At 38.5% G+C, this 8,146-nt stretch overlaps 1 protein-coding gene across 1 annotated transcript; it reads right to left on the bottom strand.

The window, feature by feature from the left end:
• Positions 1–4,780: 4,780 nt before the first annotated feature.
• LOC135712807 (uncharacterized) lies at positions 4,781–5,505 on the bottom strand. The gene is made up of 2 exons (XM_065235868.1): positions 5,458–5,505; positions 4,781–5,383 (listed from the first exon to the last, which is right to left on the bottom strand). The coding sequence occupies exons 1-2, from the start codon at positions 5,461–5,463 to the stop codon at positions 4,781–4,783; spliced, it is 609 nt and encodes a 202-aa protein (XP_065091940.1). The 5' UTR covers positions 5,464–5,505.
• Positions 5,506–8,146: the final 2,641 nt, after the last annotated feature.

The raw sequence follows: 8,146 nt of genomic DNA, 5'->3' as shown, positions 1-8,146 counted from the left end.
ATCGATCACATGTTGTATTACGCGCGCATCTTGGTCCACGCGGTGGCTGTTCAATGCGTAAGTGGAGGTTGGAGTCCTTCATTGAAAAGTTCCTTTATATGTGGCGGATTGAATGGATTTGACTTGTTATATCAGTGAGCTGATGAGCTGCGGTTCCTAAAAATTAATCAGCGGGTTTTCAGCTCACTTTAGTGAATCGATTCTTTAGAAGAACTCGGGAGCGGATCGCACATCTCTAATATTCTCCACTAAAGAAGTGACTCGAGCTATACGCGGTGGAGAAAAAACTTAAAAAATAATCGGTCCGTCCGCCAATGTTTGTTGATTTTAATTTACACCATCATGTAAATTAATAGGTTTTATCGTTGAAAATTCGATGCTCTTCAATAAGCTTTTACATCACGTAGAAAATAATACAGTGGAAGAGCAAATTAATCGAATAAACGTGTAATTTTATGAATTTTATCATGTTCTTTAAATGTGCATGTGGGGGCGACCCCGACATAGTGGTTAATATCTATACCTCTCATGCCTTAGTCACGAGTTCAAATCTCACCCGGACAAGTCACGAATGACCCAAGAGTGTTAAAGTGACTATAATAAAAAATGTGCATGATTTTTAATGTAAAATTAAATTTAAACATGCACACTTAGAAACAACTAATTTTACACGTAACGGAATCCATTTATCACATAAGAGATGAGACGTAAACAAACATGTCATGTAATATTAAGTGTTTCGAGACTGAAAAGTTTGTTGCTCGACGAAAAGTACGTTTGATTGAGCTATATTTAGCGTCTGTTATGACTCAAGTTTATGTCAAAATTGACGCTCGTATATGCCGGTCTCAGAGCACCTAAATTTACATGATTCTTTCTAAGTGCCTAGTTCTTGGCTCCGAGTGGTTTCCAGGTGGCCCACCGAAAGTTCCAGAACATAAAAAAATGATTAGATGCTAGGGATGGCTTCAAATGATATACAAGTCGTTTGAAAATAGTTTGACATCAAACAATAAAAATCAATTTCCGATATTTCATGTACCCCGTTGGATGATTTATCGATGAAATCTCAAAAACACCAAAAAATATCTCTCTCAAATTTTGATGTTTTGTTTATCCAGTTTGCTGTAAATTTTTGCTCAAAATGTCAGGTGGCGATTTTTTGTGCTTTGGGAGATATTAAAGTTCAAAAATTGTTGTTTTTTTCGGTTTTTCAACAATATCTTTAAAATTGGAAGCTTAAACCAGTATGTTTCTTCACAAAAGTTATTTATTTAATGCTTTTGCATAAGAGAAAAATAAAACATGATATGGTTATCAGCAAAAAACCTAAACAGAAAGAAAAAAAAAACCATATTTTCGACATTTTTTCTTTCATTCGATATAACTCGGAACCAGTAGGCTGTGGAAATTTCACGTCTGTAAAAGAGTTGTTTATTTTGTCAAGGCAAACAACTTTGCCCAGTACATCAAGTCTCCAAAACGTCAACGAAAGAAGTTAGATTGTGGCGCCATCTTTGCGGAAGAGTTTTAAACTATTTGTTTATGTCAATAAATGGTCCTTATTATGATAAGAAACTTAACGGGTGACACCAAGTCACGGGAACGCTTCGTTTCCGAGCTATTAACTTTGCTCCGCTAGATTGCATTTCCGGCCCAGTGTGCATTGCTCATAAAAGAAAAAGCTCTGTGTTCACCAGGTTCAAAAGATCACCGGTCGTATAGTCTTATTCTTGTGTAAAGGGCCCACCGTCGAGTTTGAGTTTGAATAAATCCTAGGTCCTATCATATTAAGGAGATTTATAATAACATCGCTTGATTATCGCGTGTTTTGGGAAAATGCGATCGTAGCCTTTATTATGAGAGAGGATATAAGGGGTTTTGTGGCCTTGGAGCGACCATTTTTGCTTATTGAGTATTAGAAATACTCGGAGGGAGAGATAGGCGAAGAAAACAAAATACAATTCGGCAGCAGGGATTTGTTCTTAAATTATCTTGCAACCCTTGCTAGAAGCTAGCATTTCAAATGACTTTTATTTTTGATTCGATTTACGTGCAAAATAATAATTGATTGCATCGCAATATTTTGCACATTTCTTGGTGCCATTCATTAACCAACGAAGATCAATTAATCAATAGAGTTAGAATATTGTTTTTGGTTCCAAAAACTAGTTGAATTTGAGAAGCACACAAAATATAAAGGTGATTGAATTTCTGTTCGATGCAATACTCTCAAATTTATTCTAGTAAGAATAAGAAATCGTCGGTAAATTCTAATTGGAATGTTCGATTGGCTCAGATTTTGACAGTTCATTTGGCTCAAAACATTCTCTCCGCCCATCTCTCCCTCTGAGTATTTCTACTGAGTATATAGAACATCATGAGCTTAATCTCCAGTCCTTCCACATTCAAGTTTCGTTAATCGCTTTATTTTTTATTGTGAATAAATTGAAATAACAAAAAATTGATCATTGGTGTGTTGTAATAAAACGAGATCGTTTGCCTAGTCTCAAACGTTTTTGTTTACTGAGCAGAAGACCTTGGTTTCAAACCCAAGCTCCTTCGCGTTATAGAATCGTTATGATATCAATTAAGCTTATCGTTTACCAAAACGAATCCTGCTGCAAACCCATCCCTTTTATCCAACATCACCCTGTGATTTCTCGCGGAAGTGCAGAGGATTTCTCGGCTTTCAGCATAGCGACTATCACGCCAACACATTTCTACCCTTTCTTTTCTTGACCTGCGTTCGGGAGCGTCCGGCGCTGCTATTGCCTAGTTTGAGATCACCAGTTTTTACATATTGAGGATGAATGCTAGTTCCAAGCATCGTCTAGTCGTTCTCTGTGTAATTACAGCTGATCTGGCAATAACAGAGTAGCATCCGCGGGTGGTCAATCATACTTATGCTCATTGCTAATAAAAGAAAGCTCCTTATTTTTTTTTATTTTTTTATTTATTTATTTCGTTCAACTCAACTCGTGAAAACTGCAGGGAATTTCACGCCAACGAAAAAGTTCATGAGACATAGTAAGATTTTTGTGAACTTTTTCACTACTGGTGTGTATGCTTAATAGGTTTTTAAACTTTTGATAAGGGAGATGTCTTATGAACCTCATCTATTTTCAATATTACAGAACACATTGTGTGGGGTTTCAGTTTAAAGAATCACACAAAGTGGGTCACAATCGATAGAAGAGTTAGAGTTGCCGCCTTAAGCCATTAGTAACACAAATTGGTTGTACAGTGGAATATTTCGATATTTCCGATTTCCAGTCATCCTTCCTACTGAACTTATTAGTTTGTTCTACCCGAGCTAAGAAAAACATTCCACAAAAAGTGTACGTTAAACATCTCTTTCAACGAGAAAAAGGGGAGTCCACGATTGCCCCTGGGTAGCACAGCAATAAATAAGTAATTGCGCTCGGCTGGAAATTATTGAACTTGACTGCGAAGGAATCGAGCTCACTACGCAAACCTTCCAGCGAACTTCAAAAGAATCGAGCGCGCTACAAAACAAACAGCCCCAACTTTGCAGATTCACTGCCACGAATGGCGAATCGATCATTGTCGACTGTGCCTGTGGCGGGGTGGTGGCAACCTTTTTTGAGGCCTCACGCGGTGATCCACAAAATTTTTCTCATAAATCAAACAATCAAAATTAATAACATTTCGAGCCGACGAGAATTATACTGGAAGTTGGCTTGACTTTGATTCTCCTTCTTTCGTTCAATATCCGACGAGCACATCGTTCCAGCGCAAACTATACTCGGTTCAATTGTAGGTAGGGTGGGTGAGCCAGTAGTGGGGGAACTAAGAAAATTTATTTATTGAAATATAAATAAACGATATGCATAAAAATTTGTAGACGTCAATCTATAGTTTTCAATCTCTATTGTGTAACATTGGAATTTAATTGTATACATTAAGCAAACACATTCTCCGTTATTTAGTTGCTAAATTGGGTTCCTATAATAGTGGAACGCATTGGTTTCTAATGGATTCCACTATTAATGGAACACTACACCAACTATAGGTGCAAAGCAGTCAAAATCTTAAGGAATTTTTTTTTTTTTTCCATAAGATACCAATGACAAATAAAGTTATTTGGTTTTTCACCATTATTCTGGCATAAGCCCCCAAACCACAACTATAGGTACACCACTATTACTGGAACACCTACCATACATGCCTACCTACTACCCACGACTTGGAAATGAAATTGAAAATTCTTTCTTTCTCTTGCAAGACAGCAGCAAAAAAGTCCAACCGCGAAACACAAGCAAAAAAAACAAGGCTTGGGGCTCCGAAAAATTGAAATAACTCTCCACGGCTTGACTCAACTTTGGAGGGCAAGCAATTGTATAACTGCACTCTGTAGGTGGTATTCTGTCTCCGAACGAAATCGAAGGTGTACAATGACCTGATTCCCTTTGGCGGTCGACAGCGGCCTTACTGCTGTGCGGTGAGGTGGAAAAGTTGGCTGCTGGTGCTACTTTCGGATGCTGTGATTCGTTCTACATCTGTCAGTTTGGTCTAGGATTTGGAAGTTGTGTAACTCCAGAGGTGCGTGACTTGATCGTGGAAGGTTGAATCAGGGTGCTGCAAACTTTAAATGTTTGATGGGACTCTGCAGAATGTCAGGCTGATTTCATTATCGTTCTGATTTGAACGACAACTAGATACTAGTGAGACCTTATTGAGCATTTTATGGGATAGTGTTTTGGATTAAAATGAATTCGAAAAAAAAAATTCTTTCTTATCACCAATCTATTTACGCTTAATGATACTTCTTCTTAATCAACAACTTCAGCGGCACGTGCTTCTCCACAATGATCGGTTTCTCCACGTACACTGGGAATGGCTTTTCGACATGAACGGTGTAGGGCTTTGGCACCTCGATAACCTTCACATGATGATGATGGTGGTGGTGATGATGCTTTCCCGGTTCTTCATGCTTGTCCTCATCATCTTGCCATTCTTCGTGACTGTGTTGTTCTTGTTCAGAATTTTTCGTGGTGCCAGCAGTTGCATGATGCTTGAGGTCGCTATAGACTGGCTTCCATTCCTGAAAATTCATCTTATCCTGGGACTCCTCCTCGGGATGTTCGTGAACCGGATGCACTGGAGCTTGCACGTGGCCATATTGATAGGCTTCTGGCATGTGAATTCGTGCTTCGATACCCTGACTCCAACCGTTACCGTACTGCTGAACTCCTAGTCCTGAGTGTCCCGAATATCCTGAGTATCCCGACTGTCCCATAAATCCGGGATGATCTTGAACTGCTCCCGACTGCCAAAGATCTCGTTTGCTTACTGATTTACTCGCAGAGTCAACAGCTGCACAAGCAACTAGGGCAAGTGTCAAAGACGATAGGAAAAACTGAAAGATGAGAAAATGTTTCATTAGAGTAAGTTGTTTTACCACAAGTTAGATTCGTTGGATCGATTTCAAACCTGCATTGTATTGCTCCCTGAACTCAGCTTGAAATGTACACTGGAACAATGACGGAATGGAACTGATGCTGTCTACCGTTCGGAACCTTGGTTTTTATAAGCACTAAAAGAAAGTAAAAACATTTCACGTAATGGACAGAGAGTTCACGGTAATTGAATCAGATCACTCTAAAACCCAAGAAGCACTGTTTGCAACGGGAGGAGAAAAGAGCTAGAGCGTGTATTTGACACTGTCTTTCTGCTTCGAAGGAACATGGCAAAAGTCCATTACACGCCAATCTAGGTGCTCTGATCAAGCACAATGACTACCAGAAGAAAGAGAGTGAAAGACTGAAAGTTATGATGCAACACAGTAGTTGGTCTTAGACAGGTGATTGTTGGGACAATACCTTCAAGCCGCAATGTCCAAAAGTGAATTGTCAGCAATGTGTCACTGCGAGGGATGCATTAGAGATGCCTGGTTATGATTAATTAAACCTAATAAACCCCTGCTGCCGATGATGATTGGCAAAAAATCCTGTTATGCAACAGAAGGCAAAACAAGGCGTTACTTTCGTAGCGAATTCAGTGTTATTTTTTTTTTATTAAAGCCGGTGTTGCGGTTTCATTTCAGTAATTTTGGCAAACCAAGGCATAGCAGTGGAAATTTCCAGCATTTTGGTGCCTTGTGCATAGCCGAATTGCATTTCGTTTCATTAGCGGCCCAAATTGGAAACATGGTTTGGCGCGCTCGCTTTCTGAGAGTCAATGTACTGTACGAACTACTTATGCATTGTCTCTAGGAAAAACCCAAAACTTTAGCTGTGATTGAAGGGAGTTGGAGAGGTAGTCAACTATTTACTGATCGGTCCCGTAGAAATGAAAAAATAATAGCAAAAGTTGATTTTAACTCTTTTCTTACCGAGAGGTAAAAACTTCAGATCACTATGATGACATGTATACGTATTTTTTCTATCTCATCATGAAAAAAATTGGACCCTCAAAAGAACCGAAGGCTAGATCTTTTGTGGTGGCCATCTTTATGCCATGATGACTCGCAAAAAATGTGTGTGCACGTGAATTTTCTTTAAAAAATTATAAAAAAGAAATTATTTTTTTAGATTTTTTATATTTTCCAATATTTTTGTAAAAATCAAAAAGTAATTATTTTTATCGGAGCGGTGAGCTTCCCCTTAATGATGCTGTTGCCATTCAAAAATAAAATGTTGTTTATTTTTATTGCAACTTGATTGAAAATAGGGTCGTGCGTTGCAACCATACTTCAATTCAAACTCGTCGATCCGACGGCACATAATTTGGAAATTCGTCTTTGAAAACATCTCTTCTTCAATGTACTGTATACACCACGCACCGAATAATTTACAACTGATTATGGTTAGATACCTTAGAAGCCTTAGACCCCGTAACGTGCGTAGATCACCTTTTCGTGGTACGTTACAGGATGTAAGATTCCTAGTCCTGACTACTTCAAACTAGGGGAACAGGATTTTTCAGTAATCCAAGGAACACATCTTAGTCCTCGTTACTTTTTATGCCTTGTTGATCGTGACAAGACTCGGCTTTGTCCACCGAGGATGATCTTGAACCAAGGAAAAAATGAGTTCGTTAGTCTTCACCTATGTGATTCCTAATCTTCTATTCGTTGTTCCCTAGTTTGAAGTGATTAAGATTAGAGTTCTGATGCATGGTCATTATCGGTGTGATTCCTTAATTTTGTTGCTAAGGAATCCAATTTTGACTGACAACGGGGCGTGACTTTGGAGGGTATTTCAACACTCCGAAGGGTATAAATAGCGGGACCTTTTAATTAGAGTCGGATGCTTGCGATAAATGCGAGAATGACAACTGTAAAAAAAATCGAATAGGGTTTTTGATCTAATTTCCGTCGTACTAAGCACAACCCACGCTAAATCTCTCTTTTCTGAACGAGTTTAAACAAAAACGGGAATATTTCTGTCCAATATGACTGCTAAATTTATTCACTTTTCCATACGTACCGTTGGATGTCATAAAGAGTCACAAATTATTGAGATATTGCTTAAAATCTAATACTGCTTCTTGATTCTTAATTCGTCCTACGAGTTTCAATTCCGTCCAAACTTACTGAAACGCCATTAGATTTACTTCGTCCTACGGATAAACGTAGAAAAAGGGGATTCGTTAGGAGCGCTCCTTTTGTTTTGAGAACAATGAGCGTAAATATTCATACAATGCGCTCTTATAGGATTTCTGTTGTAGCTAATGCACTAACGCATCGGAACAAACCTATTATTGATTTGTACATGGTGAGATCATTGATATTATCGATCTTTTCTGTTCGATAGAACGGAAATGGGCTATAACGACGAAGTAGCGCTCTACCCTACTTCATAATTTTTCAATAGTGATGGAGTAATACGACATGTACTAAACTAAGGACACGGGATATACTACAATAGATCAAATTACTGGTCGCAGTGGTGTTAGAACCCGAACAGAGGAAAAAAAAAAGAGTTAGAAGCGGTGCTTGAAGATTATGGAAATAGTAAAGTTCAAGTTGAAAAGTGAAAATGCAATCGTCGTCGTTACGTCAATTTATCCAGCGGGACAAACTTAACGAATTTCAAAGTTGATACGTGTTTTGGAATGTACCAATAGCGTACCATAGCGTACCTTCAAGGATTTTGAACGTACCTCAAAGTTTCCCGGA

Source organism: Ochlerotatus camptorhynchus, unplaced genomic scaffold (assembly GCF_037179485.1).
Source record: "Ochlerotatus camptorhynchus isolate MF236.1 unplaced genomic scaffold, CSIRO-AGI_Acam_v1.1 ptg000503l, whole genome shotgun sequence".
Lineage (NCBI taxonomy): Eukaryota > Metazoa > Arthropoda > Insecta > Diptera > Culicidae > Ochlerotatus > Ochlerotatus camptorhynchus.
This window is presented reverse-complemented; position numbering and strand designations above follow the sequence as displayed.